Source organism: Arthrobotrys flagrans, assembly GCF_004000055.1.
Source record: "Arthrobotrys flagrans strain CBS H-5679 chromosome Unknown unitig_9, whole genome shotgun sequence".
Lineage (NCBI taxonomy): Eukaryota > Fungi > Ascomycota > Orbiliomycetes > Orbiliales > Orbiliaceae > Arthrobotrys > Arthrobotrys flagrans.
In genome coordinates, this window is record NW_027137551.1 from 2,796,466 (window position 1) to 2,822,712 (window position 26,247).

The window sequence follows — 26,247 nt, forward strand, 5'->3', positions numbered from 1 at the left end:
TTCTTATCGATCTCGATTCGTCGGCGGCCCGATGAAAATTCTCTTATCTTGCTGGGGGCGTTTTCTGGGGTTCATACAATGCTATTGCGTTTCAAATAGGAACCTATTTTCATTCTTAAATTCGGTGACTGGTGCTATAATCCCAAAATCATCACTTCGGTACCTGGGATGAGACGTATTTTTGTGTAAAAAAAAAGTAATCATTCCTCGCCATCAATCTTAATACCCATTCATATCTTCAAAACGAGCTTTCCTGTTGTAACCCGTCCTTCCAGATCCTTGTGAGCCTGGACGATTTCCTCCAACGGGTATATTTTGTGAATGTTCAGTTTCAACTGGCCGCTCTTAAGATAACCAAAGAGCTCCTGTGTGTAACGGTCGAACTCTTCTTGAGTAGCTGATGCAAACGGGATACATTAGCGGACGAAGGGTAAGATCATAGCTACTGCCTCGGGTGATACCACTTACCGACGTATCCGAAAAGCCTAGGGCGTAACAGCTTGAGGTTCTTGTCTCCGAGACGGCTGAGGGGGGCCCCGTTAGTAACCATATTCGATCCCAATTCAAGGGTTCGAGTGAGCTCTTACTTGATCTTGAACGGATCCACAGCACCACTCGCATTTCCAAAGGATATCACTAGACCCCACGTTAGCATTTAATGATCAACGAGTTCGTCACTGGATACCTATCGACTTACGGCTTCCCTTCCTCTTGGTGACCTTCAGATCACCCTCGAAGGTTGTCTTACCGACCTATTCGATTCCTAAATTCAGTCCAACCCTGACATATATATCGTATCTCTAGGAACCCCACTCACGCCATCAAAGACCGCCTCGACACCTTCACCGTCCTTGGTGTATCCGAGCACTTCCTTAACCCATTCGTCCTCACCGTTAGAGTAGTCAACAAGGTAATCCGCACCGTGCTGCTTCGCAATCTCAAGCTTCTCGGCAGAGCTCGCAGTGGCAATAACGGTAGCACCCAGAGCCTTCGCAAGTTGAACAAGTACCAATCCGGTACCGCCAGCCGCAGCGTGGATAAGGATCGTATCCCCCTTCTTGACCTCGTAACTCTCACGTAGCATCGTCAATGCGGTGAGTCCTTGGATCAGGATAGCGGCTGCATCCTCGAGTTTCAACCCTTCTGGGATGTGAGAGATCGCCTTCTCCGGTACATTTACGTACTCGGTATAAGAACCCGAACCGTAGTATACGACCTGTTCTCCAGGTTTGTATTTGGTCACACCGGCTCCGACAGCTTCGACGGTTCCAGACCCTTCGGAGCCGAGGGTGAATGGCAACGGAACCGGGTAAAGTCCGGAGCGGAAGTACGTATCAATGAAATTGATACCGGCGTATCTATCGACATGTAAATGTATGTTTAAACATCTACCGAACATGCAACGTTTTCAAAAATCAAACGCACAGCGGCGGTCTACTTACGCTGCCTTCACCAAAATCTGGCCCGGTTGCGGCTTGGGAATCGGTATTTGGTTTATTTCCAAAACCTCGGTCCCGCCGGTCTTGGAAATTTGGATGGCTTTTTGGGTCGACATGTTGGATTTTGATCGATATGGTAATGATTGGTGGTGTAAGATACTATATAAGGGTGTTCTAAGAATCACCTTGCGCTGCAGTTCGAGAAGGAGGGGCGCCCGAGTGATCAACCCGATATTTAACCAAGTAGGTCAGGTAGGTACCTCGTACGGTTGTTAATCTGGACGTTATGGCGCAAGCTCGCTGACGCAAATCGGATTGATAAAGAAACGCAGAACCTCGGGAAGTATGCCGAAGCCCGCTCAAAAAGCTCGCCATTGCGCAATCCCTTGATGGAATCACTTGGCCGGTAGCTCGCCCGCTTTATACGACCCATCTGTGGCAGATAGGCCAACCGGCGGTATCGATATATGCCGATGCTCACAGGACCACGGTCTCTCGTCCGAAACAAGCAATCGATCAATCGGCCACCAAACGGATATAAGATTTTTAGACGATAGAGCCGACCCCGGGCTCTATCTATCCGGACACGAGAATAATATATCGTCAGTTTCACAAGGTTAAAATGTGCCGAATTGAGTGTTGATTACAAAGCCCCAAGCAAGATAATTTTTGTGTCAATGAGACCGGCACTTTCCATAACTACAAAATACCTATTATACCCGAAATCCGAGAATGAAAAACAAACAAAAGAAAGTAAAAGAAAAAAAATGGAAATGGAAGTGGAAGTGGAAAGTTTGAAAAAGATCATGCACAAAATCAAAGCGTAGAAGAGGCGTGCGAAGATTCGCTTCATTACTATATTACATTTACAATATAACCCTATCCAAAACATCAAAACTCCAAGGGTATGTAACGAATATTCAAAATCCAGCCAAAAGAAATGGTGTATCAAAAAGATATTTGAAACTGGCAAGCGTCGTAGAAATCTAGGGAAAGGAACCTTGCGCGAAAAGGCGCGCCTGCTTGGGTATAGCAAGTTCATAGCGAGAGATCCCCTCCAAAGGGATCGCAATAAGCCTAGAAGTATAGATGGTTATTACGATCCGCATGTACATTGAGAGCGGTGACGTAATGGGGGAAATATGGGTGGTTGGCAGGGTCGATATTAGCCCCCTGCGCATAAGGGCTCGGAAATGGTGGACGTCGAGGTGGCGCCGGTGGCTTCAGTGCCTGTACGTGCACCTGAGCTTGCGCTTGCGACTGCGCCTCTGCCGCGCTTTGTTTCAGGACAGCGAAGTGCGAAGGACTGTGATTGAAACCCGGGGGTGGTGGAATAGAGGCCGGGACATGGTTTAGAAGAGTCGTAGTAAGCAAGGAAGTCGGGGGTGCTTGGGAAGTTTCTTGTTGTTGATTTCCGCTATTCCAACCCCATTTTGCAGGAAGCTCTTTCAGCAGGAAATTGACGCCCCAGCCCGTCTCACGGGATATCCGACGAACAATTTCTATGACTTCCTTTTGCTCCTCGCGCTCGGTCAACAGTTCAGCAGCTGCTGCCAGAGGACGGAGTGCGACAGAGGCGATCCCTCTATCTTTTAAGGGGGCAACGATGCCACAGATTGTATGCGCATGCATCATTGCCATTTCTTTCATTTCCGGAGCCTCTACGGTCATGAGGGGATGCGTTTGTGCTAGTAGAACCATAGCAGTATGGTAGAATAACCTCGAAACTACGTTCGAACGCTTGAGGAGCCTAAAGTATAAAATCAATATCGAGCGTTGCGGGCAGAGGGGGTAGGGTTTGCCGTACCATATACTTGGGAAATTAGATTTCGCAGACGTTTCGCCTGGTAGCAAGTAGGAGAGAGGTTGCATACTCCTCGGCACGCTGGCGTCCCAGGTTTCGCATTGCTCTTTCAAGAATCGCCATTCTTCCATTCTCTCGCTTGTTTTGTTGCCGATCAGAATGGGGTCGAGAGGTTCGGTGTACCTGGGTATGGTGGCGCGAAAGTCTGCGACTTTGGCGAGAAGGTAGACCATTCTGTAAGCCCATATCTCCTCATGTCCTGGGTCGCAGTCCTGTGTAAAATCCATATTGACACCCCAGTCGTCGGGCTTCCACGCAATCGGCCAATTGAAGTGCAAACAGCTAAGCAACTCCATGGTGACATTGATCCAAAAGCAGGCACCCCCGAATCCCGTGTCAAGGGCGGTCCACCCGCATTCCTTAATCAAGGCTCTGGCGCCGGCAATGTGGTTCATTCGCTGTAAAGCACGTTCCGACATGATTTCGTAAACGTTGAGAACAACGGCGGTGACCGCACAGATGACCGTATCACGATCTGGGTTCTGAAGCGCATCGAGCAATAACCTCGTTGAGAAATCGTAGTAATGAAGTGCGCGATCTTCTTTATACGCGGGATTCACAAGGGAGAGGTGTTTTGCACCGCAGGCCAGGAGTGCATTCAGTAGCATTGGTTCCCCTAACGAATGGAAAGGTAGGAGCCGAGAGAAATGTTTCAGGGGGTCCAGCGTGTCCATCCATATCCCGACTTCCTCTACGAAAACTTGCATGAACAATGTCTCCTCCGATCTATTTAATATGCTTCGGACTTCGGACTGAAGGCTTGGCTCAGTCGGAACCAAGTCTGCCGGAGGAGGTGCTTGCCGTATTGTGGTAGAGCTGTTGTCCGTGTGTGCACTACTGGTGCTGCCACGATGCCGGTGCCTTCGATTGAATTCTGCGGATGCCGTTTGCACCGGCGGCTGCATGGACGGTAGCGGTTGCGTTAGGATGGTGTCGGTGTGCAGGCCGGCGGGAGTGGTGGGGTGGTACAGCTGAGCTTGGTTTGCGGTCGCATTGTTTGGCGGTGCGGTTCGCTCCAGGGGAGCATACCGCTGAGACCCTCCTTCGTATTCAGAGGCGATTTCCCTCGACTCGTCTTGGAAAGATACTGCGATATATGATAGAGTCAGCCAGCCATCCTCCAGCCATCCGTGAACGTCGAGTTCCAAGACATCCGATAGGGTATCGACTAACCCTTCCAATCACCACCGGCTGCGACAATCGGTGGGTGTTTCACGGTCGTATCGATGAAATTTAAGCGTACACCACGCTTGCATGTTCTACTGGATTTTCGACAGTTCTAGGATGTCAAAGGGTATGAGCGATCGTAGTATACAATTTGTTGCTTTGGGCTAAAGTACCTGACAATCCGGTAGACCTTCGTCGCCTGTACCAAGATGGAGCGGGTCAGCAATCGTTGCGAGAGAAAAAGGGAAAGGATGCAGGGTCCTCTACATTTCAAATGCCGTTCGCTATGGGAATTAAATCGTTAGCAATTGGTTACGGGCTTTTGAAGCTGGTTAAAAACATACCGACAGGTTAAACTATTACGGAGATGTATCAAATCAGCATTTTCTTTCTTTCTTTCCTTTTGTTTTCTCAAAAAGTTGTAGTAGCAATATGGAACTGACGATGTTCCGAGACCACTCACCAACCTAGAGAAAGATTAGTTAGCGACTAGGGATATGAGCTCTCGATAGAGAACCGCGTTTCAGGACATTCTGCGAATCAAAATACTCCAGGTCGAGAAGAAAGAAAAGACCGAGGGAACAAAGGGTAGCAAATCCATACCTGTTCTCACGCGTTTCGGCCTCGTGCTACCGTCAGCGGCAGCCATCCCCGCCAGAGGGACGAAGGGTTCCCTAGATACGAGGAAACCCGACGACTTGTATATATATTGATGTTCAATGAGGTGGAAACCGTAGACGTGGGTGATTCCGCAGCTGGTGGTCGGATTTTGTGAAGTCGCTCTGGCTTCACGTGGACGTTATGTTATGTTATGTTTGGAAGGAATGAATCGTATTGTATATGGGAGAGAGCATCTGAACCGGGATGGAGATGCAACTGGACGGGGACGGGGAGGGTTAGTAATAAGGATAGCAAGAATTGGCGTCGGATTTCGGAGGGAAGTGGGAAGGCTGCTAGGTAAACCAAGCGATTAGGGCGCCATTCGAGATGACGATGGTGAGGGGCGGGCAATTGTAGCCGAGTGCCGTTGCGCCCAGTCGGTACATTCCACCTCCACCACCACCAACCGGAGCTCAGACTTACTTGGAAAGTTATTTGATATCGATACTCTGATGGTAAGTAATATATCGATGGCGGCGATAGACGATAGATGCGAAAGGAAGACGAGAAAAGACACAATCCGGAGAATATAACATACCACCTAGGTAAGTACTTGGTACTTAAGTAAGTATTTATGTATATGTATGGACAGTGAATTCGAAGCTGCGACGTGAAACGTTTCCGACATCGACTGGGCTGAGCTGAAACAAAACGCCGACGGCTCCAAAGCACACGTCTGACCGTTTCTATTTCTGTTTCCCTCTCTCCATCCTTTCCGCTGTACATACTTACCAAGTAGGTCGGTAGGTACTTGCAGAGTAGAATCGATATGGGGGAGGCGCCCGTCTATGTGATCCGGGGTCACCCCTCCCCCGTCCACGCCCTGCACTTCTATCGCTCCAACTCCCGTCTCGTCTCTGCCGATGCCGAAGGTTGGATCGTTCTCTGGGACATCCCGATCAGGCGCCCTGTAGCCGTCTGGAGGGCTCACGATAGTGCAGTTCTGGGCGTCGCGGATTGGGACGACTCCAACATCATCACGTAGGCTACCCCTTCAACCGATGATGCATGCAAACTGTTTCTAATGCATTTCAAGGAACCTATAGCCATGGGAGGGATAATAAAATATACGTCTGGCAGGTACGCCCGGAAGACGAGCCAAGCCTCGATACCCGACTACCTGCGACCTCCTCGTCCGAACATCACAGACCGCCATGGCTGCTCCACGGCCTCGACGTGAACGCCCTCAACTTCTGCTCCTTTGCCATGTGCCGTTCTGAAAACACAAGCGATAGCCAGATATTGCTTGCAGTTCCCAGTTCCAAGGACCCGAATACTGTAAGTCGAAGTCCCGGTTTCAGTCATTTGTGAAGCGAAGCTATTAGCCTAAGTACTCGATTCCGCACCACCTGCCATAGATCGATATATACCATCTCCCTTCTCAAACTAGAGTCCATGCAGCTGTGGGGGAACATTTGGACTTCAAAACCGGTGGGTACATTGCACCGCCCTAAATACATGCATCTGAAATAAACAAAGAAGTACATGCGTAAAAAAAATTTTGTGGTAAGAAGAAAATATCTCTAACGCTTCGCAAAAGGCATGCCGATGGCTCTCCGGTTGTTCAACATGAATTCCCAATTGACTCTGTTGGCTGGTTACGAAAGTGGACATGCCGTTGTATTCACCCTGGACCCCGAATTCAATATCTGGCGCACCACCTATTCGTCCAAACCCCACTCCCAACCCGTCCTATCGCTCGACTATCGCCCATACCCCGAACCCTTGACCTTCTATACTTCTTCCGCAGATTCCATAATAGCAAAACATGAAATACAACCAAACACCGATCCCGAAAACTCGGAGGAATCTCCTTCGCAGATCATCAACACTCGCCATGCCGGACAGCAGGGCCTGAGCCTTCGGTCCGATGGAAGAATATTCGCTACGGCAGGGTGGGACTCTCGTATCCGAGTATACACCGCCAAAAACATGAAGGAGGTGGCTGTTTTAAAATGGCACAGGGAGGGATGCTATGCAGTCGCATTTGCGAGAATATTTGACAGGCGGGACGAGCCGCGCGCAGGGGATGGGGAGAACAAAGAAGTTGCGCAAGCCAATGATACAATTACAACGGTTAGCCAACAAAGAGAAAATAGGACCCGGCAAGCTCACATGCTAGCCGCGGGTTCGAAGGACGGTCGGGTCTCGTTATGGGAGATATTTTGATGCCTCGCCACATGTTCAACCAATATTGAATTCGGAAGCGATGTTCATATGCTCCCTCATCTTCTTTCGCATCATCTGAGCAGCCCTCCGTAACTCCTCTTCGTCCTGGGTTTCCTGTGTACCGTCGCCGTTGGTATCAATGCTATCTAGTTTGCGCTTACCCGATGCGCTCGAAATAGTTCCGGACTTCCCACGAGCGGGCAACTTGATATCACCCGGGCGTTCGCGCAGGCCGAAACTCTTCGCGATATGGCCCAAATGCAACTGTTTGATATCGAATATTTCTCGCTCCGCTGCTACATGGGTGGCATAGGCTCGGATATGGCTCTGGAACGCCCTTTTAGCAATATTCGAGAACTCATCGGAGGCCAAAACTCGTCTCTCAACATCCAAATGGAACTCAATGGCCTCTTGCTCCCATTTCGCTCCGGAAGTTTTTGGCATGAAATCCTTCTTCCATGAAGGGTCGACGGTCTTTGCGGCGCCAGGTAGCGGGGCATTTCCGAACCCTTTCTTCAGAACCTCGTCCGCCAGCCTCCTTGTAAGATGCTGCTCCCCTAGAACTTGGCTCGGATAGCCCTCTTCGCATCCCGGTAATAGGAAAAGCAACGCTCTTCCATCCCGACCGGCTCTAGCAGTTCTTCCGATTCGGTGGATATAATCCTCTTGGCTGTACGGCGGATCATATTGAACGACCAAGTCAACATTTGGGAGATCCAGACCTCGAGAAGCCACATCGGTACAGAATAACACAGCTCCATCCTTTTCATGGAAGAATTCGTTGAGAGTGGTTGTTCGGATATGTTGAGCCAAGCTCCCGTGAAGTTTAAACAACGATACTGCCGGATCGATCAGGGGCGCGGTCGATTTCGCCGCAAGACTGGGACGCTTAGGTTTCTTCTTGTTGTCTTCTTCTGCCTCGGTTTCCGCCTCCTGTTCCCCGTCCGAGGATGTGTCTGATTCCGTATCATTCTGTTCTTTGTCCTCGGTTTTGCGGAATGTTTCGTAGTGGAAATCGACAGAGTCAGCACAGGAAAAGAACACGATAACCTTCATGTGCTCCTTCTTTCGAATAAACGCCCTTCTAAGGATACTAGCCAGCGTAACCAGTCGCAATTTCGCAGGAGCTACGATATACGCCTGCTTCAGCTGCGCTGGTGCCTGAAAGGACTTGGAGCCATCATTGGTTGCATCTGTTTTTTGGTTGCTTTTGAGATACAATGCGTCCTTCAACGACATATCTCCCAGCTTTTGTACACTAGATTTCATCGTTGCAGAGCAGAGAACCGTTATCCTACGATCCGGAAGACCAAGATTCGCTAGAGATCCCTTGCTGGACCCCTTCTGTGCCCTCTCATTCAAAGCGGTGAGGATCTGCTGGAGGGTTTCCTCGAATCCCAGTTCCATAAGCCTGTCTCCTTCGTCGAGAACGAGCCATTTCACAAAGCCAACATCGAGCGAGGTCGTATTCGAAAGATGATCTGCTAAACGTCCCGGTGTCGCTACGAGGATGTTACCGCCCTTCCGGATCCTCGCCTTTTCTGACTTTTTCTTCTCCCCTCCGAGAATCAGAATCGGTACCAGCCAATGAAGCGATGGGTGGGATAAAAGTTGCATCAGCACCGTGTATATCTGTCTGCCCAATTCTCGAGTGGGCGCGAGGATGATTGCAAAGCAGCCAGAGTCTCTGTGGAGTTTGTCGCCGTTAAGGGTTGCGGTGTATATCCGATGGACTAACGGTAGCAGGTAGGTGAGGGTCTTTCCGGAACCGGTTTCAGCTTGAATAAAGGCATCTGAATCGGAGGATATGAGTTGAGGGACGGCGATTTGTTGAATCGAAGTCGGCGCGGATATATTCATATTGTTGACCAGATGAGACGCAAGACCAGGTGCAAGCCCCATCGTAGAGAAGACCGACCCATCTTTCAACGGAGCGTTGGTCGGAATGGCAGGTGCAGCATTTCCAGTTTCCGTCTTCTCAGCCTTCGCGACAGGTACGGGATTTGAACTAAAGATTGACGAGATAACGGGCTGATCATGGTTCGATCTAGGGGTGCCGCCATGCTCATCTCCAGCTTTCGACCGGTTCACAGAACCGCGATCATGATCGGGTCCTTTTGGGATACCGGATTTCGGATGGGAACGTGACTGTGCATTTGTGGACTTTTGGTTCCCATCAGCGTCTATAAAACTTGGCTTGCCGCGTTTATTCTGTAGCCGTTTCTTCGCCCTGAACCTGTCCTTCCACCGACCTCCTCGGATACCATTAATCGATGATGAGGCGCCGAAAGCATTAGCTGCCGGCGCAAGGTCGAAGTTGACAAGGATATCGGGTTCTGCCATTGATTCCGATTCGATATAAAGTGCGACCGAGTTGGTATGAACGATCGGGCTTTCAAACACTCTTGTGGCTATCAACCTCGAAAAGTTTGGGTCGCAGGATCAATGTGGTACGAAATTTAAACGTCAAAACCATCGAGCTCGACGAACGGAACAAAAAATTTATGGCAGCCCGAAAGCTTGGCATAACAACACATTCGATCCAACAATGCAGGTCTCGATGGAGACATAATTATAATGCGGACCGAATGGTATACAAACTAATCCTCGAGATGGAACACTACCGTAGAGAATTTCCAACATTACTTTCTCTATCGCGAAAATACAAGAAGAAGAAGAAGAAGAAGAAGAAAGGAAAGAACAGAACAAAACAAGGCTCTGGAGCAAAGCCGTCGTCACAAAGTAGTACCATCGAATTCATCCACACCACCTGGTCATCCTACTATTCCCCGTGCACATTGTTTTAGCCGCGTATGCAAAGGCTTCTAGGTCGCTACGTCGGTCAGGGTACCGCGCAAGCAATCTTGCACCGGCATCGTCAGGACTACGAACGCTTTGCAACCAGGTCTTGTTCACAGCGACTTGAAGCTTGCGATAACCGTCTCAGGACCTTTCACCGGCGTCTAAATCAGAGCCAAGATTGCCGAACTCGGGACCATCTATTTCGTCGTCCCAGACATAAAGCTATAATGAGCACGAAGCCTTCAGATAGGATAGTGCAAATACCCTCAAATGTTACGAGGGCAGAAACGGACCATCGATATCAAGGAAAGCCAATGTCCGACCCTTAAGAATCCGGACATGGTCATGAGAACCTAGACGCATTTTGAATAGTGTTTAAACTTTTGTATGGTAGATGATGTATATTTTAACAAGTAGGATAAGAAGAGATTGGTCCTTATATTATATATTGTTGTGGATAGCTAGTTTACAGGTCCGGACGTCCGAGTCTCAGATATTTATACTTCAATTCTAGACCCAAGCCCCCTGGAGATGAGATATGAATGCACATGCAGCCGTGTCTTGACCGTTGAGCCGTTTCGACCATCTTCGAATCCAAAGCTTCAAAGATTCATTCCGTAGGACCTTGCCTCGGTAGTGCTGCGGCGTGGCTGCTCGGAAATGTTTTTGAAAGGATTCTGCAATAATACGAAATGATGACAATAACGTGGCCACGGTCTGAACGTCCTTGACCCGTGAGCCGGTTCTCTGGATATCGATGCTCTAACAAATTCCCCTCTTTGCGCAATTCTTACTCGGCATCATTTTCATGAGAACCTACCGGCTATCCAGAGGGCCGTGTATCCCGTCAATGTGACATGCAAAACATAAAAAAGATACCCTGCATCAAATAAGCCCAGCACCTTATCTCCCAAAGCCTCAATACCTCGCATATCTATAGTCTTTGATCGATCGATGGGTTTTCAATGGCGTGCCTGTAAATCGAGATGCTAAAACGCCAGTAGTATCCACAGCGGGTAGGGCGGTTCGGCCCAAGCCTGTGTATAATGCACTTGCGGGCTCGTGTCTACTAGCTAGCGCTCCGTTTTGGCTTTATAGAACGTGTTGGGTAAACGAAAACCAGAGAAGTACCGGCTAAAAGAACTGTTGTGGCTTTCGTGATAGCAATGTTCGTATATCCATGCTAACCAAGATGCAGATAGCAGACCGAAGGTCAGGGATCGCTATCGATCTTATCGATATATGTATCCCATCCGCCAAAATTGATGGATATTTTCCGCGAGACTGGTTCCAGAAGCCTTTCGTCACGGGGCTACGGGGGATTGCATGCATCGCAAGGCGAACATGGCGTCTGCAACCTCCACGTTAAACGTTGAATATGATATAATACCTCCGGACCCTGCGCTTGCAGACGACGCCCTTTGAATTCTGCGGTGTAAGCTGTGACAACTCGAAACAAACAAAACACACAGCTTGGTGCTGCATGATATTATCATGTTCACATTTTAAGCTTTCGACCAAGTCTTCTTAACTTTGGACAAGCCTTCCACGCGCGTGCCAAGTGGGGCCGTTTGCATGGCTTCGAATTCAAACCCAGTTATCGATTCGCATTTGGGGTTTAGTCTTGTTGCACGTGTTTTTACAACGTCGTGCCAGTTCCGCCACGCAGTTAGCGAACAAGTAATCATGACTACTTATGTACCTACGCTGCAGCATCCCTTGTTCCAGGCCATCTAGGATAACGACATAGGGTTTATAACGCAAGCAGTTCGCACATTTTTGCACTGTAAGGCAGAGCATGGCTCGGGCCATTCGCAACATTCAGGATCCGGTCCAGGCTGTGCTGAAAACCTTTCTCCGCTGGAAAACCAAGCATGAGGCGGTTAGGGTCCACATTCCGCAGCACTCAATTGGTTGAGAATAGACGAATGTGCAGGATGATAATTTATTTCGGCAAGCACTTATGTAATGAAATTCGGCGAGTTGGCAATATCATTGATGCGGCTGATGTGGATGTGACCTCGCGCGCGGCGCTAAGTCGGAGCGTTATCGTTCCACAAACTTGTCACGACGTTCCATTGATGGTTTGGTTCGCGGACAAGGGGGTATACATACCTTGGTGCTTGGGCAGATTGCACAGCATCGTGAGTTAAATTTGAATATTCAGCACGCAACGAACAATTCCTTGGTATTACCGGAATGGTCATGGGATTCAAGCCTCATTGTAACCCAAGAAATACTTTGACCTGCAGGCCGACAAGTGCGACGGCGGAAAGGGTCTCTCGAGCTCTCCTATGTTTGCTACTATTAAAGAAGTCGACCTGGCCGCGCGATAGCTTGCTCCGTAGTTACGTAGATTTTGACCCTACCCACAATATTGACATTCGCTACCTCACCGCGCACCGGCTCGATCAGCAAGAGCCATGCACGCCTTTCGCTTTAGCGTCCTTGTGACGGCCCTCATCGCTCTCGTTTCAATCTGTGCTGCGCGCACCGTAATTACTATCGAGAAATGCACGACCCGTTCGTGCGGCCTCCCTGCCAAAGTCTATAGGACTACGAAAACCGTCCGCACGACAGCACGATACACTGTAACGCGCTGGAAGACGGTAACAAAACCCGCAAAAACAGTAACCGTGGTGGACCCGAAACCGGCTTGGAAAACGGAGACGGTCACCGTCAGCACCGTCACCAAGGAAAGGTTAATAACGACTGGAGATTTTACGGAAAACGTCGTACATACGAGGACAATTTCCTCGTTCATTGCAACCGCGCCCGTGACCACAAGAACCACCAGCCCTCCGGCCGTGGTCATCCCAGCGCCTTCGGGAATATACGGTGTAAACCAAGATCCCGCGAATGCAGCCGGGCGGGCCGTCGGGAGGCGTAACGCTGAACCCGAACCAGCCGCTGGTGCCGCAAAAAAATACCCGACCGCTGTAATATGCACCAAGACGTTGCTCACAAAGACCGGTACGTCCGATCTATGGAAGACAACCACGAAGGCGAAGGGGACCAAGACTGTCTCGAAACCTTACACAACCTCAACGAGGACAAAGACCGTTACCATAAAGAATGCCAAGACAATCACCGTGACAGGCTGGATAACGAATATCACGCGCATAACAACTACAACGACTATCACGACGCTGGCTACCTACTATGAGACGACGATAACGGAGTCCCTTCCGACCCCCACTAATTATGCAGCGTGTGGGGCCCTGAATAGGGTGCCACCACCCGACTTTGGTACATTTTGGCTTGTTGGTGGACTTGGGTATAGTGACGATGAGCCTTCGATCTATACCGAGGGCGATATGAACGCATACGATTGTTGCGTATCATGTTGGACACTTCCTGCGAGCAAAGGGAAATGCATCGGTAGTGTATACAACTATATCGGGTTGTGGGGAGATCCAATCTGCGATTGGCAACACGACGAAGACTGCGGGTTCACCCCACCAGGGGTGCCTACAGGCACATGCAGATTGATTTTGGAATCCACGAAGGGCGTCTGTCGCACCTCCAATTACTATTTCTACCAGGATATAACGAATCCGCCCAGATCTTTTAGTAATGGGCCGGGCTGTTTGAGATACAAGTATAAACCGCGGACTTAACATGGAACAGCGTTGTATATATTAGTGATACATACCTGGCCCTTAACCAAAGCAATGTTTGATGCTTGGTCAAGAAATACGAAATTGAAGTTGCCGAGTCTTCTTGCGCAGTGTGTATAATTAAACCAAAACATGTACGTTTGCATACGTGTGCAATATGCTGTAGTATTTTTGGTATCCCCTGCCTCATGGCTGGGACCAAGCTCAAGCTCGCGGCTGTGGTGTATTTTGTAAATTTTTTGTGTTGGCTACCACGAGGCAGGCCAAGGATGGTCTCACAGCCAGTCGTGTGACGAAACCTTTCCGCCTTGCCATTCGTTACCAAAATGCCCCCCAAACCGAAGGCAAAACCGAAACCACAGCCGCGAAGGGCTGCTGGCGCTGCAGGCACTGCGGCTCCCACCACCGACATGGATGCCTCCGCGGTCTCGAAACAGGAGCCCGAGGGTGACGATACAAGATTGCCCGCCGCGGTCGCGGCGGCGCCACAACCGTCGGCCTACAAATCGGCATCGCTCTTCATTGAGGACCACTCGGACTCGGATTCGGACGCTGGCCGGCAAGCACAGCACTCCCAACCGTCGAAAAATTCAGGCGTCCAATCGTTAGAAGTTCATCACGATGCAGGAGATGAATCGGAAGAGGATGAGGTCGCATACAGCGACATGGACGATGACCCCATCGTCCAATCATACGACATCGTTCTCAACACCACCTTCAACGACATGATGTACCTATTCCAATACCCAGTGCGAAACAGATCGCAGCCTTACACTTTCCAGGAAGGGTTTGCGCCGGTTGAGGCAAGGATGAAAGTCAACACCGGGGCGCTCGAGCTCGATATCCCGATAAACGTCGAACGAAACTATGACGAGCAGAAAGGTGTCCTGTACGGCGATGTACTACACAAATCTCGTATCCAGAGATCCCTGAGAGCGAGTGGTGGTGCGGATGCTGGAGATCGTGGCGATAATCCCCCGGACAGACGAAAGCGACGGAGAACAGCAGAAGACGAGGATATGGAAGACGACAGCGCTATACCGACCCCGGAGACTCTTTTGGATTTCGAGGAGGCGAAGCGGAAGAACAGGATATTAAACCGGCAAACGCTGGGGGCTAAAATGCAGGGATCCGATGCCAATTACTTCGTTGCTTTGTTCGAAGAAGGTACAGCAGCAGACGCCTACTCCCAGGGATATTAAACTCGATTCTGACATCATTGTCAATAGATAAGCTCCATTTCACACGGTTGACGGGGTCACTCCAGCTGCGGCCACAGTTCCACCACATAGATATCATGACGGAGCAGGAACGTGCGAACCAGAAGGCCATGCGAGAGATGAATAATCCACAAGGCTCCAAGTCAGCGGAAGCTAGAGCTGTGAACTTGTCGGTGAAGACAGCTTCCGGAGACAACCGGACGCTGACCGCAGCCGAGCAGCTGGCAAAGGATATTCGACTGGAAGAAGATGAACCTTGGCGGGAGATTGAATGGGTGGATCAAGACGTAAGTTGCTTCCCCCTGGTTTTAGCGTATCCTCCTCTTCCCTTCTGTTGTTAACAATCTCCACAGGACGACGAAGCCTGGCAAATGTTCGCGAATGTACACAAGCAAGCGCCTGCCCCGCTGAATAATGTATTCTCGAAAGCAGAATACTTTAAATGGTGTACTGCACACACAAATATACCGGAGCCAGATGAACGAAAAGGGGCAAAATCACAGAATCGATCTAGATCTTAGGTAGTGCTGAATCCATGGACAGGGCCGTCTGTTCCAGGAATATTGTATCCCATTCCCCGGACTATACCAAGCAGTTCGAAACAAGTAGAGGGTTCCCGTAGCTTAGTGATATCTATCGTTTGATTTCCACTTTTGGAATAGCACCTAGCAAGGAAATTGGAACCGCCCGCAAAAGCGCTTCTAACCGAAGAATGTTTTTTCTGTCCAACCTTTCCCCGATCAACAAACCCTCCTCAGCCCAACGACATCCTCGGAAAATGTCCACTCCACTCTTTGGCTCCGTAGTCATGTGGCCGATTCTGCCCTCTCCGCCAGAAGGATGTCGGGCTTCCCCACATCATCTGTTCTCTCCACATTCCTATCGATGAGACGGTTCATTCGCGGTCATCATAACCTCTTTAACAAACGCCCATAATGTCTGCTCTCCGCCGGGTCCCAGGTGTCTGGCAATCAGCTCGCGGTCGACAATCATGGACTTCAGTCCGTCGGCTTTCAAGTTCTCCCATCACTCAGGCCAATTGGGGATTCGTTGGTCTCGGCCAGATGGGTACGTACGACCAATTCTCGAGTCTTGAAATTTTCTCGTTGGGCCATTAACCAATGGCCATGGCGACAGGCTATCCGATGGCAAGGAATCTCCGAGCCAAGATACCGGCGACCGACTCGATCACAATATATGACATCAACGAGTCCGCTACCAGCCAGTTTGCGGAAGAGGCAAATAGTGCTGGGCCCGGAGCCAGCGTAACCGTTGCGAAGAGCCTCCGAGATGTTTCCCGTGCCTCCGTAAGTCGAACCGCATAGCCCTTTCTCAAATGTCAACCGGGTTTTGCAGACCTCACGGTGCTCCGAAAGACGCTCCGCATGATGAACACATATTTTCCTTTTCTCTATGTATGAATCTAAGTCGATCCCAGATCCGGGATTTCTCCATGATTTCACAAGTTATACAATAGCCAATCCTCTGAAGCAGCTCTTTCGTGAAAAAAAGACAAACCCACCATACTTCTCATCATATCACCCCGAAGCTGCTGAGATAGTTGCTAATGCGCATTGGTTTGCAAGGAAACGGTTATTACTATGCTACCCCAGCCGAAGCATGTACAGGCGGTATACGAGGAATTCGTCGCGGGAGGGCTGGATAAATCCAACCCTCGGCTTTTCATAGATTGCTCGACCATCGATGTGACGACATCGTTGGAGGTCGGGTCATCTATTCGAGCTCTTGGGCATGATTTCGTAGATGCTCCGGTGTCCGGAGGAGTTGTTGGCGCCACGGCTGCAACTTTAACATTCATGCTTGGAGCTTCGGACTCGGTCGTAGGGAAGGCGCAGCCCATACTGGAAAAAATGGGCAAGCGGGTTATTCATATGGGTGATCCCGGAACCGGCATCGTTGGCAAGCTGGCGAATAACTACCTCCTGGCTATGAATAATTTGGCCACGGCGGAGGCTATGAACTTTGGGATAAAACTCGGGCTGGATGCGAAAAAACTAGCCAATTTGATCAATTGCTCAACCGGTAAATGCTGGCCGAGTGAGGTGAACAATCCGGTACCGGGTGTTATTGAAGGTGCGCCTTCAAGCCGTGGATATCAGGGTGGATTTGGAGTTAGCTTGATGGCGAAAGACCTCAAGCTGGCCATCGCTGCTGCCGACCTTGCTGGTGCGAAGCTCATCCTAGCAGAGCCTGCTCGGAAACTGTACGAAGATGCTGAGGCCCATGATGGTTGCAAAGGAAGGGACTTTTCTGTAGTATACAAATACCTACAACTTACGGCCAAATAACCTCTCAATAGAGACAACAAATAAGATAACATCAATACCAATCTATCCGCACGGGAAGTTTTGGTTTCAAATATAAATTTCGAGTTCTAGATCTGGTATACGTAGGGTTCTCGTTTTCATGTGCTGCGAGGAAATCCCTGCAGGTTTTTTTTGGGGGGCTGCTTGACTGCTCCTTGTATTTTCGTTAGCCTCTACCTTTTTTTTCTCGTTTACACTTTTTTCTCCTCCTCCTCATCGCCATCAAAAATTCATTCTCACCCACAAGTAACACCCCCAACGTGTTCTCACGCACCGGTGGGATACCACCGCGGCCTGCCGGGCGTCGGTTCAACTGCTGAGTAAGTCCTTCTATTCAATTCGCCTGCTGTCTCTCTTCCACCCTTGGGAAATGATTATATCACCTTATCTCAATCTATCAATCTGTCAATCCCCTGATGGCTTGGAATATATGATTGAACATTCCAGTGCCCTGACGAGAAATCGGTATCGAATGATCCCATTGCAAAAATTTATACTTTGTCAACTTCTTACTCGGGTCTGTTAAAGCCAATTCTAACAACTAGCTCCAGATTTTGTCGATCCCAAGTCCGGTCTCTAACCATGGCGGATGATGCCTCAAAGCCGCGTATTTGTGTCAACTATGTTGCAGGACGGTACTTAGTCTACGATGTAAACGGTAATTCATAACATTCTCACGTGCCGTCATTCGCTGGGTTCCTAGCGTAAAGCTATTCCTGCACCGTATACGTTGTTACCCGGCGCATCGTCTTCTGTGTGATACTAACATACCCCCGAGTTTGTTTGCGGTCTCGTAACAGATATCGCATATTTGAGAACAACATGGCACATGTGCGGAACGCTCTTCGGAACGCTGCCTCAAGCACAGCAGCAGAATATATTCCTTGGCTTACCGCTGGAGCTCATGCAAGAAGAAGCAAGACTCCTGGTTGACCAACGTGAGTCGCAGCGAAAAAAACAAAAAACAAAAAACGTACATCTACCTGGATTGGGTTGCCGGATCTAATAGGTCTCTCAAAGGGGTCGCAATGATCGTCGATGACTCGCTCGCGCATCGTGATGCTATCAAAGCACTCAGCGAAACTGATAAAGCCGATATTGTCGCATTGAAGACACAAGAGCAAGACAAGTTGATGCTAGCAAATCGAGAGGAATCAATGAAACGGAAGGAAGCTGCTATCGAGAACGCAAAGGCGTCCGGGAAGTGGAAAAACAAACCAGCAAAGGTCTCCGAGGCTTCCTCAAGCCAGGCCGAAGAAAATTCGCTTTTCGGAAGCAGGTCAGATACAGTTATCGAAGATGCTAGCGGTGGCGTTAGCGAGGAGTTGGCTTCAACAGTCCAGCGAACTTCCCCGGATGATGGCAGTCAGCGTCAGTATATAATCCCCATGGCATCTTCGGCCATAGGCCCGCATTCTCTTAGGATCCCCCAGGAAGCCGAGCATATCCCCAGCCCACCAGACGCCCGGTACCAGGTGTATAAGCATTTGCAAAGTTTAGGATACTTTATGTCTCCCGGCCTGCGGTTCGGCTGTCAGTTCGTCGCATACCCTGGCGACCCGTTGAGATTCCATTCCCACTTTCTCGTGAAATCTTTGCAATGGGATGAGGAACTGTCGATTTTGGACCTCGTCGGCGGAGGCCGGTTGGGCACTGGCGTCAAGAAAGCCTGGATGATGGCAGGCCTCGAACAAAGGGATACGGGGGCTGACGAACCGGAGGGCCACAGCGTAAGGACGTTTTGCGTCGAATGGGCAGGCTTTGGCTAAGCGGGAGGATTTTTATACCTATTCTACAAGACAATGAACTGAAGTTTCATTTTGATCCACAATTTCGAAACCACCTGCCCATGTTATGGTAGCATCCAGGCGCGAAATCTAGAATATGCGGCAAAGTCGAAGGGCTGAGTCTTGTAGTGTTACTTCTGGTTAAAAAAAGATACTCTAGAATTGCGAGCCTTCCTGTACACAGTTAATTAATCCCCGGTGGGCCCGAATCCGAGGTCGGTGAAGGTGCAGATATCGAATGCAGTTATATTTGTAATCCTAGCTCTGCCCTCGAGCTCATCGCATTGCATTGGGTTGGACTGTGGAAAACATTTCCCCGTCCATGCGCAATTTAACCGATTCTTCGAGACGGTACCTACTTTGCTAAATACCCATATAAGGGCACACGCTTTCCATCCTTTCGCTCGATTGATCATAAATTCGAATAAACAATACCGCTACGTAGACATGGTGGCGCCCAAAGAAACCGTTTTAATTACCGGGTACGTACGTTGAATGCGACACATTTGGGGAATGGGAGTTTGAAATCGGAATAAGCGTGTATGGCTCTCGCTCTGCTGCGCGAGCCCGGCTGCACGATGAGATGAGATGCTGACCAGGCGCAGTGGTACCGGCTACATCGGGTCCTTCACATCCTTGGAGCTTCTCATCGCGGGGTACGACGTCGTTATCGTCGACAATCTATACAACTCTTCAGAGGAGACCGTCAATCGCATCGAATTAATATGTGGGATTCGGCCGGCCTTCCACAAGGTCGATATCGCAGATGCTGAAGCCTTGGAGGGGGTGTTTAAAGCCCACCCGGAGATATCATCAGTCATCCACTTCGCGGCTTTGAAGGTGAGCTGGACAGTCACACTCCTTCACATTTGCCCAATACCGTTGCACGTGTGGCTTATTCGATTGGAAACGTCATGCACAGTCCGTGGGAGAGTCTGCAGAAATACCAGCAGAATACTACCGGGTCAATGTCGGCGGAACTGCGCAATTGTTATCGGTGATGAAAAAGTACGGTGTCGATAAGATCGTGTTCTCTTCGTCGGCGACAGTCTACGGCGACGCCACGAGGTATCCCGGTATGATTCCGATTCCGGAAACATGCCCACTCGGTCCCACGAATCCGTACGGCAGAACGAAATGGTTCAACGAAATGATCATCGAGGATCATGTTAAAGCGAACCCGGGCTCGGCTGCAGCCTTGTTACGTTACTTCAATCCATGCGGCGCCCACCCCAGTGGGATATTGGGAGAAGATCCACAAGGGGTGCCGTATAACCTGCTACCCCTCCTTGGCCAGGTGGCGGTTGGGAAAAGACCTAAGATCCAGGTATTCGGAACAGGTGCGGCGCTTGTGATCAATTATACTTTACATCGAGGGGGTATTCGATGGCGAGCGGCCGCTGACAGTGTGGTTTTAGATTACGATTCACACGACGGGACAGCCATTCGGGATTATATACATGTGGTAGATTTAGCGCAAGGTCACATCGCCGCTCTCGAAAAGCTATACGACCCCTCCTTTGAGTGCTGCAAGGCATGGAATCTGGGGTCCGGACGAGGCTCAACGGTCTTCGATATCTTACACGCATTTAGCAAAGCAGTCGGCCGGGAACTTCCATATGAATTGGCCCCACGACGGCCGGGTGATGTCTTGGATCTAACAGCAAAGCCGGATCTTGCCCGGCAAGAATTGAACTGGTACACTAAGAAGACATTGGAGGAGGCCTGTGAGGATTTATGGAGGTGGGTGAAGAACAATCCTTCCGGTTATAGAGAGGAGTATAAAAAGGAGCTACTCGACGAGTGGAAGGCCAAAAACACCGTATGAGATTAGATAGAGAGAGCTAGTGGCCTGGCCGGCGAGCAGACCAGCCGGATAGCGTATATCAAAATAGAAGCTAGAAGTCGTCACTTCTGATACCAATTGTTCTGAAACGTTTTAAAACGCCCTCCTGCCGGCAAGTTCTTTTTTTTCCCGCTTCTATCGATAGCTTGATACACCGTCCGTAGCATGTAGCAGTGCGATGGCCGTGACTAGATGGAGGTTCGCGAGCCAGGGCTGGGACGCATATGCTTGCGAGTACTTACTTGAGTAATTGGCCTGGTGTTTCCGGCTGGTCCAGCCAGCAGCGGACCCACTTTGCTCCTCAGCTTCAGGAGCCAGCCAGAGCCAGGCTTGACCGTATTCGTGCGGGTTTGCAATTTGGACTTTGGGCTGGCTGGTAAGCTGCTAAGAATATATATATCCCAGTGCATACATGTACACGAACGACCTGGCCAACGCTACTTAGCTTGACTTAGCACTCCCAACACTCCACAACTGGCCACCTCCCTTCCATCCACTCCATTCAATTGCACCGACCCAGCTATAATATTCAAGAAAAGACCTCCAACTGTTCGAGTAAGCCGATTCGAGACTGCTTCTGGAACTAATACTAACATATCATAAACCTAGATTATAATACCACGGAAACATGGCTGACAACGACGAGCTTGCCGCTGCCGCGACTGAGGGGTAAGCTGTTGGAACTCCTTCCATTCAACATGCGCACCTCCCATATCAATATCCCCGGTCCTTTGCATCATCGTGCGATTCTGCCTCATAAACCGAACATCCTGTGGACTCTGCTCTGTCTTGAGTCTCGCCTGTCTTGTGCTCAGCTGTACATACACTGTGTAGCACCAGCTGTAGTTGGAGAGCTCGCTGTGGATTCGCTACCATCCTGGCTCGACCACAGTTGCTAACCATGTTCCCACCCACAGGTACAAGGTCGGAGAGAAGAAGACCCTAGATGAATACAAGAACCTTGGTACGTTAACAATTCCCTGCGGCATCCTTCTTCGTCAGGGCTGCAAAGCATGCAACTGGCTAGATACACAGCCAGCTGTGCTTCTTACAAACACTAACATCCTTCGATATAGATGCCGAAGATGAATCCCTCAACAAGTGGAAGGAATCATTGGGTCTAGGAGCTGCCATCGGAGACCCAAACGATCCACGGACTGTACACCCCCCCTCCCAGTCGTTCTCCACTTTGGGCTAAAAAGAGATGTCGCATACTCATACATTCCCGCCTCTGTGTAGGTCGTCATCGAAAAGCTATCCCTGAAAGTCGAAGGTCGTCCTGACATCGAGGTTGATTTCGCTAAAACCGAACTCGCCACCCTCAAGTCCACCCCTTTCGTCATCAAGGAAAAGGCCGAATATAGAATTTATATTCAATTCAGAGTCCAGCATGATGTTATCAGCGGTTTGAAATACATCCAGGTGGTTAAACGAAAGGGAATTACGGTTGACAAGACGGAGGAGATGCTGGGATCGTATGGCCCAAATAACCAGAAGATTCCCTTCTACTCAAAAACTCGTATGGAGAATGCAACCCCCCCCCCCCCGGCGCCGTTGATGGACGAGTAAGGAACAAGCTAATTATATCTTTGAAACTCTAAAAAGTCCCCATCGAAGTTGCACCGGACGGGCTTCTCAGTAGGTTTCCCTTGGATATATATGAACATAACCCCCCTACCTGGCGACATATTTTCTAACTTGCGGACTTGATCTTAACAGGCCGTGGCACCTACAACGCCAGATCTCGATTCACGGACGATGACAAAAAGGTCCATCTGGAATTCGACTGGGTGATTGAGATCAAGAAAGACTGGCAGTAAATCAGCCAAGCCATTTGTATTCAAACGCAAGCTTTCTCACAGCATCAGCTTCTCAGGGAGGGAAGCAACTCCGTGAAAATGTGAAGAGCGATTTGTGAAAAGCGATAGCACCCTGGTTTTTTTTTTTCTCTTTCTCTCCTTCTTCACGTTTCACGATGAAATGAACAATGAAATGATACACCTTTTAACCTCTGCTATTTTACATTCTGTCGCCCGAAAAGGGTTCGAGATATGAGCGTGAACCGCTGGAAGAAATGGTTGCCAAGTAGGATAGAGGCTCGGTCCGTTTGAAGTCACGTTTTTTTTTTTTGTCGAACTTGCAGGTTTCACATACGTAAAAAGAAGAGGAAAGAGCCACGCGAAGCCAGCCGTGGGCTCGGTGAAATGTCACGCTGAGGAAAAGCGGTGAACGACGGTGGGGATGATATTCGGGAGGATAGGAGGTTGAAAAGATAATTTTTAACAAATGGAGACGAAAAAATAATCACAATCGATAGCCAAAAGGGCGGAACAAAACGCGAGAAAGAGAGAAGAAAAAAAACCCCCCCGATGGAAGAGCTGGTAGCAACACCGTGATAGAAAAGAGAAGGAAAAAAAAAAAAAAAAACATTCATACGGACCGCAAAGTGATATATGGCGATATACATTCTTAGGCGCAAAGGGGGGGAGGGAAACTTAACACGAGTTTGTTCTACACACAATGTCTGAAGGAATGCTGCGCTGACGCGACGGATAACTGAATGATTAAGATATAAAAAGGTATGTATGGTAAAATCGAAGAATGAGAAGAGACAAGAAAGAGAAGAGGTGAAGTATTAAATCGTTAGAATTGCATCCGTACAGATTGGCATATCTTCAAAGCATAACACACTTGCAGCCCGGGCTCGGGCCGTTCGGATCGTCATTGCCGCCGTCGCGTCCCTCGTTCTTGTTACCCTTGTGATCATCAGGGTTCTTGTTGTATCTTCGGATCTCGCGAACCAATTCGTAGAAAGATTCATCGACGTTGATACGAGCCTTGGCAGATGTCTCCTTGAACGGGCAGCCGAAAGAATCAGCCAGACTTCGGCCCTCTGTTTTTTTTTTTTGTTAGTAAAAAAAGTTTGATACACGGGGGAATGCATTCTGCATTTTTCTTTTGATTTTGATATATTGTGGAAATAGTCAAGTACTTGCCTTGTGTGGAAACCTGTCTTTCGGTTTCCAAATCGCACTTGTTTCCAACGACGACCAACGGGAAGTAGTCCTTATCCTTGACTCTCAGGATTTGCTGCTGGAATTGGATGATTTCCTCAAAGGAGGTTCTCGAGGTGATCGAGTAGACCAAAAGGAAACCCTCTCCCGTCCTCATATACTGTTCTCTCATGGCGGAGTATTCCTCCTGACCGGCTGTATCCAAAACGTCGAGAAGCGCTACTTCGTCGTCGATAACGCATTGCTTTCGGTAGGAATCTATGAAAGGAAAAGTTGGTCACGGGCTGCCCAGCAGAGTGGTGGATATCGACATCAAAAATTACCTTCAATGGTCGGGTCATATTCGTCGACGAAATGCGATTGGATCAACTGGATGGTCAAGCAAGATTTACCGACACCACCACCGCCGACTACGACGAGTTTGTACTCCCGAAGGAACTGAGATCCTGCCTACGCGGGACGAGAATAACCGGTGTTAGTTTGTGATTTGCAACTTGCGTTCGCCAAAAATGCGCAGCGCGGGTCGAGACCGGAAATCCAGCGCGAAACAATAGATAAGGATGGTTTCCTCCGTCGCTCGGTGTGAACGGGATAACGACCCGGTTCTCTGCCTCCAACTGGTTCCGGTTCCGGTTCCGTCGTACAACAGCGACCACTTCCGCGATGCATAAAGGTGTTCTTGTTATGTTTTCCCTTCTACATAGTTGCTGGGGTGGCGGCGCGAGTTCGAGAGAAAGGGGAATGGCGGTTGTGATGAGATAACCGAGTTTGTTCTTACCTTAGACATGAGTGCGAGTGACTATAGAATGTAGGTTGTGATAAGTAGGGATGAGAGAACTATCGACGGGTTTCCCGCGTGCCTGTTTTCGGACGTCGGCGAATGAGCTGGTTGCGAACCACCAACAACAACAACAAAAAAAAAAGATGAGATGGCAAGACCAAGGGGGGTTGGAGGGGGGTTATTCGGAGAAGGAAAGAAGGATGGCGAGGCTCTCAAAGGGAGATATCCGAGTAGGTATCTTTTGGATCCTGTTCTTCTTAAATATATATATATATACTTTAAGTGTATATATTTTTTTTTCCTGGTGCCGAAGGAGAAAAGAAGGGAAACGGAGGAAGGGGAAAGAGGACTGGAAAATTCAAGGTTGAAAGGAGAATCGGATAGTTAAGGGGGGAAAGGGTATATACTTGGACAATCTCGCGTATTGGCAGATGCCTGTTTGTATTGATATTTCCTTTAGGGATGTTTCTCGGCTGGAAGTTGAGATATATAAATATGTAAGGGGAAACGTAAATGGGGGGAAAGGATTCGGAAGAAGGAGGATGAGGAGGAGAAGTATTTCTACGGAGAAGAAGAGGAGGAGGAGGAGAGTAAAAGAGGGAGGAAGGAAGTTCACGAGATCGATGTTGGAGCGGGATAAAAGAGGGCTGGTCTCTTACATACTACTTGGACCGCACCGCACGACACTACGCTTACCATGTCCACCCACAGCACTTACATACACGCACAAACCGCACTTGCTCACCGACCTAATTGACCAGCTAACTGACCTCCAGCAGTAAAGAAAAAAGTCGGTGGAGACTTTTTGGGCATGCCGTTGGCCAGACTAGCCGGCAACGCAGGCGATTGTGAACCAAAGCGAGCGGGCTTCCCGACACGACGCGGACAGTAAACCGACTGGCGGTGCTTAACAGGAAGGGCCAGTCGATATATTCGTTTTTCCGCTCCTCTGTTCGCTTTCTTCGATCCGATCAATTCCCTTATATTGTATTAAGAAGTATTTGGATTCTTGCATTGTTCGTCCAGTCTCGGACACTACTTCGTGCTTGATCAAAATTTAAGGCAAAGCGAAAGGGTTATATTGAGTACTTCCGGTTCGATTCACGGACAATCGAATCTTTACCTGACCGAGTACTTTACTGATAGACCGAGGGGGGAAGAAGAAAAGAAAGAGAGAAAGAAAGAAAAAAAACGTCCCGCGGCGGACAGAGCGAGACCAGACCAGACATAATATCATATCATACCTTACTTTGTTCTATATTTTGGATTATATTACAGGATACTGCCCCCCGCATCGCATGAACTTCTTCTTTTTATACCCATCTGTCACACCTGGATCAACAAGTAACATCTCGGGCTTCATATCGATCCCTCGAATATGCGTATGGAGGCAAACGAATAAAAAAAAACTGTACAGCCTCGACGGAGCCTGGAGCGATCAGGGAACCAAAATCGACTCCAACAGGCAAGTATACCACCCGTCCGCACGCCTCAAGCGCTACCGGATGGAGATAAACTCGGCCCATGCTGCGGTAGCTTAGCTAGCTGAAC

The 26,247-nt window shown here is 49.3% G+C and overlaps 11 protein-coding genes across 13 annotated transcripts; 7 read left to right on the top strand and 4 right to left on the bottom strand.

Moving 5' to 3' along the window:
- Window positions 1-230: 230 nt before the first annotated feature.
- DFL_006174 (uncharacterized protein) lies at window positions 231-1,555 on the bottom strand (the record flags this gene model as incomplete). The annotated part of the gene is made up of 6 exons (XM_067635550.1): window positions 231-397; window positions 469-524; window positions 588-636; window positions 698-752; window positions 818-1,358; window positions 1,443-1,555. 6 exons carry the CDS (start codon window positions 1,553-1,555, stop codon window positions 231-233), a joined length of 981 nt encoding a protein of 326 aa, XP_067489967.1.
- Window positions 1,556-2,516: 961 nt separating this feature from the next.
- Window positions 2,517-5,119, bottom strand: DFL_006175 (uncharacterized protein; the record flags this gene model as incomplete). Its single annotated transcript, XM_067635551.1, has 7 exons — window positions 2,517-3,189; window positions 3,247-4,390; window positions 4,477-4,582; window positions 4,644-4,669; window positions 4,738-4,754; window positions 4,815-4,937; window positions 5,001-5,119. 7 exons carry the CDS (start codon window positions 5,117-5,119, stop codon window positions 2,517-2,519), a joined length of 2,208 nt encoding a protein of 735 aa, XP_067489968.1.
- Window positions 5,120-5,899: 780 nt separating this feature from the next.
- Window positions 5,900-6,584, top strand: DFL_006176 (uncharacterized protein; the record flags this gene model as incomplete). Its single annotated transcript, XM_067635552.1, has 3 exons — window positions 5,900-6,111; window positions 6,177-6,408; window positions 6,489-6,584. 3 exons carry the CDS (start codon window positions 5,900-5,902, stop codon window positions 6,582-6,584), a joined length of 540 nt encoding a protein of 179 aa, XP_067489969.1.
- Window positions 6,585-6,699: 115 nt separating this feature from the next.
- DFL_006177 (uncharacterized protein) lies at window positions 6,700-7,299 on the top strand (the record flags this gene model as incomplete). Its single annotated transcript, XM_067635553.1, has 1 exon — window positions 6,700-7,299. One exon carries the CDS (start codon window positions 6,700-6,702, stop codon window positions 7,297-7,299), a length of 600 nt encoding a protein of 199 aa, XP_067489970.1.
- A 15-nt stretch (window positions 7,300-7,314) lies between these two features.
- Window positions 7,315-9,642, bottom strand: DFL_006178 (uncharacterized protein; the record flags this gene model as incomplete). 3 transcript variants are annotated; one of them, XM_067635556.1, is made up of 2 exons in its annotated part: window positions 7,315-7,969; window positions 8,035-8,060. In XM_067635556.1, 2 exons carry the CDS (start codon window positions 8,058-8,060, stop codon window positions 7,315-7,317), a joined length of 681 nt encoding a protein of 226 aa, XP_067489973.1. The 3 variants fall into 3 exon arrangements, with proteins under 3 accessions (XP_067489973.1, XP_067489972.1, XP_067489971.1); XM_067635555.1 differs by having other exon boundaries at window positions 7,315-9,642; XM_067635554.1 differs by having other exon boundaries at window positions 7,315-8,916.
- Window positions 9,643-12,524: 2,882 nt separating this feature from the next.
- DFL_006179 (uncharacterized protein) lies at window positions 12,525-13,721 on the top strand (the record flags this gene model as incomplete). The annotated part of the gene is made up of 1 exon (XM_067635557.1): window positions 12,525-13,721. The coding sequence occupies one exon, from the start codon at window positions 12,525-12,527 to the stop codon at window positions 13,719-13,721; it is 1,197 nt and encodes a 398-aa protein (XP_067489974.1).
- Window positions 13,722-14,047: 326 nt separating this feature from the next.
- DFL_006180 (uncharacterized protein) lies at window positions 14,048-15,462 on the top strand (the record flags this gene model as incomplete). Its single annotated transcript, XM_067635559.1, has 3 exons — window positions 14,048-14,888; window positions 14,951-15,228; window positions 15,295-15,462. 3 exons carry the CDS (start codon window positions 14,048-14,050, stop codon window positions 15,460-15,462), a joined length of 1,287 nt encoding a protein of 428 aa, XP_067489975.1.
- Window positions 15,463-15,876: 414 nt separating this feature from the next.
- On the top strand, window positions 15,877-19,037 carry DFL_006181 (uncharacterized protein; the record flags this gene model as incomplete). The annotated part of the gene is made up of 7 exons (XM_067635560.1): window positions 15,877-16,009; window positions 16,079-16,248; window positions 16,528-17,165; window positions 17,439-17,588; window positions 17,820-17,926; window positions 18,069-18,206; window positions 18,289-19,037. The coding sequence occupies 7 exons, from the start codon at window positions 15,877-15,879 to the stop codon at window positions 19,035-19,037; spliced, it is 2,085 nt and encodes a 694-aa protein (XP_067489976.1).
- Window positions 19,038-19,643: 606 nt separating this feature from the next.
- DFL_006182 (uncharacterized protein) lies at window positions 19,644-20,883 on the top strand (the record flags this gene model as incomplete). Its single annotated transcript, XM_067635561.1, has 3 exons — window positions 19,644-19,895; window positions 19,978-20,395; window positions 20,474-20,883. The coding sequence occupies 3 exons, from the start codon at window positions 19,644-19,646 to the stop codon at window positions 20,881-20,883; spliced, it is 1,080 nt and encodes a 359-aa protein (XP_067489977.1).
- Window positions 20,884-21,529: 646 nt separating this feature from the next.
- Window positions 21,530-22,721, top strand: DFL_006183 (uncharacterized protein; the record flags this gene model as incomplete). Its single annotated transcript, XM_067635562.1, has 6 exons — window positions 21,530-21,570; window positions 21,819-21,865; window positions 21,978-22,060; window positions 22,141-22,420; window positions 22,507-22,539; window positions 22,621-22,721. 6 exons carry the CDS (start codon window positions 21,530-21,532, stop codon window positions 22,719-22,721), a joined length of 585 nt encoding a protein of 194 aa, XP_067489978.1.
- An 855-nt stretch (window positions 22,722-23,576) lies between these two features.
- On the bottom strand, window positions 23,577-24,702 carry DFL_006184 (uncharacterized protein; the record flags this gene model as incomplete). The annotated part of the gene is made up of 4 exons (XM_067635563.1): window positions 23,577-23,794; window positions 23,898-24,173; window positions 24,239-24,365; window positions 24,694-24,702. 4 exons carry the CDS (start codon window positions 24,700-24,702, stop codon window positions 23,577-23,579), a joined length of 630 nt encoding a protein of 209 aa, XP_067489979.1.
- Window positions 24,703-26,247: the final 1,545 nt, after the last annotated feature.